The 2,500-nt window shown below is 38.8% G+C and overlaps 2 protein-coding genes across 2 annotated transcripts in view; one reads left to right on the top strand and one right to left on the bottom strand.

Annotated features, from left to right (window-relative positions):
- Positions 1-1,126, top strand: part of LOC104760290 (pentatricopeptide repeat-containing protein At5g46100-like) — a 5,321-nt gene extending 4,195 nt beyond the window's left edge. The window contains exon 2 of the mRNA XM_010483196.2: positions 11-1,126. Coding sequence (XP_010481498.1) covers positions 11-1,108 — 1,098 coding nt within the window. The 3' untranslated portion in view covers positions 1,109-1,126. The remainder of the gene's footprint in view (positions 1-10) is intronic.
- On the bottom strand, positions 1,266-2,174 carry LOC104760291. Its single transcript, XM_010483198.2, has one exon. It carries the CDS (start codon positions 1,963-1,965, stop codon positions 1,291-1,293), a length of 675 nt encoding a protein of 224 aa, XP_010481500.1. The 5' UTR covers positions 1,966-2,174; the 3' UTR covers positions 1,266-1,290.

A 2,500-nucleotide genomic window follows, 5' to 3' on the forward strand; every position in this document is an offset into this window, starting at 1 on the left:
TTCTTTGAGGGTTTTTCATAGAATGAAGGATTTTGATTGTGATCCTAGCCAGAAAGCTTACATCACTGTTCTTGCTATTCTCGTGGAGGAGAATCAGTTAAATTTGGCCTTTAAGTTTTACAAGAATATGAGAGAGATTGGTTTGCCTCCTTCTGTGGCATCTCTCAATGTTTTGATTAAAGCTCTTTGCAGAAATGATGGGACAGTGGATGCTGGTCTTAAGATTTTTCTTGAAATGCCTAAACGAGGGTGTGATCCGGATTCTTACACATATGGTACTTTGATTAGTGGTTTGTGTCGGTTTGGAAGGATAGATGAGGCGAAGAAGTTATTTAAGGAGATGGTTTATAAAGATTGTGCACCAACCGTTGTTACGTATACTTCTCTGATTCACGGTTTGTGTGCATCCAAAAATGTTGATGAAGCAACGAGATATCTAGAAGAGATGAAAAGTAAAGGCATTGAGCCAAATGTTTTCACTTATAGTACTTTAATGGATGGTCTTTGTATAGATGGTCGTCCTCTGCAAGCCATGGAATTATTTGAGATGATGGTGGCTAGAGGCTGCAGGCCGAATATGATAACGTATACCACTTTGATCACTGGTCTCTGTAAGGAGCAGAAGATTCAAGAAGCCGTTGAACTTCTCGATAGAATGAATCTTCAGGGTTTGAAACCTGATGCTGGATTATATGGGAAAGTAATCAGTGGGTTCTGTGCTGTCAGTAAGTTTCCTGAAGCTGCCAACTTCCTCGACGAGATGATTCTTGGAGGAATAACTCCAAATCGTTTAACTTGGAACATCCATGTTAAGACTAGTAATGAAGTAGTCCGAGGTCTTTCTAAAAGTTATCCAAGTCGTGCATTTACTCTATATCTAAGCATGAGAAGTAGAGGTATCTCAGTTGAGGTTGATACACTAGAATCTTTGGTGAAGTGTCTGTGCAGAAAGGGCGAATTTCAGAAAGCTGTTCAATTAGTAGACGAGATAGTGACTGATGGATGTATTCCAAGTAAAGGAACATGGAAGTTACTAATAGGTCATACATTGGATAAAACAGTTGTAGGAGAAGCTTCGGAGTCTGTTCTCAGAGGTTTGGATATCTAAGTGCTTGGAAGATTGGATGAAGACAGCTGAAACAAACATGTCGCATGGAACAGCTTATACAAACATTGAGATATTATATTCAAGAGTTCATTTGAGAAGAATAATGGTAAAGCACAACATACACAGAGAATTTCAGGGATTCCAAAGGGATTAGGAGGATTTTTACATTTTAAATCAGAACATCATTTAGCAGAGAGGGGAAAACCGATACCATGGCGTGTAGTAGGAAATGTAGCGAACAGCATACTGCAGAAGACTCCTACGGCTACGGGCAAAGCTGTGAGAAGCTCTGCTGCTTCAGCTGATGGTTCGGGAAAGAAACATTTAACCGCATTCTGATCAAACAAAACCACGGCTCCAAACACCAGAAATGACATAATGGCATGTGCGAAATCTATAAACCGTAGTTTGTAGCTCTTGGAACGTTCTTGAGGAAGAGTAGCTGAGCCATCAATTATCCAGAATCCATTGATTGTTGCAAATCCATAGCAGACATTTCCGTTCAAGTCCTTGTAAGAATCTGTGAAGCTAAGTATGAGACAAGAGAATCCGCAGATGGAAACTAGCGATGCAGTCATGATCCTGCTTGCTAAACTGCAGTGCCCAGCGTTTGTAAAAATTGGAGATAGAATCTGGAACGTAAGAACTGTCCCTGTAGGTAAAAGATTAGCTAGATGAGCTGTTGTCTGAAAAGTCTGACCTATTGCCTTTTGTATCCAAGTGTTCCTTTCTATGTCAGGAAAGTCCCTATTTCGAACTTCGGTTCGATCTTCATCTTCCAGGAGTGGAACAGTCTCGTCTTTGATCATGCGATGAGCGCCATTGAACCCAGCTTCTTCATCAACCTTAATCTCCATAACACTCAAGGTTCAAATCTCTTTTTCTTCAGGTGCTTTGTTGTTTTTTTCTCTGTTTTGAGCAAATGGCTTGTGTTTTAATGTAACTTTGGCTGCTTACTTTGTTATGCATTGCAAGCAAGTCTGAAACTAAATTTAAGTCTTCGTTTGTGTGAAGGATAAGCTTTGACCTTGTCTATGAAATAATTATAGTTTTTCATTTTAAAATATTTGGGTTCTAATTGAATCTGTTTTTAAAGGGTTTGGTAATGTGATTCTGATGTGAATTTCCCATGAACATTTGTTTGCATATCTCTCTCTCTCTGTCACAGTCAATTTTCATAGATTTTTGTAACGAAGGAAAGTAATATTAGTGGGAGTCATGGTAATCAATGATGTTTGTGTCAACCCAATGAAAGTTTATGTAAAGCCTTTGGATAATTTGAAGAAGTTATGACGTGGAGGCCTAGCAAGGTTATAAACTATTCTTGGGTGTCATACGATGAGACTTGCACGTTACATTTTTTCATTATGATATGTATGATATTTCAAAAAC

The sequence above is a fragment of the Camelina sativa genome, chromosome 18, assembly GCF_000633955.1.
Source record: "Camelina sativa cultivar DH55 chromosome 18, Cs, whole genome shotgun sequence".
In the NCBI taxonomy this organism is placed as follows: domain Eukaryota; kingdom Viridiplantae; phylum Streptophyta; class Magnoliopsida; order Brassicales; family Brassicaceae; genus Camelina; species Camelina sativa.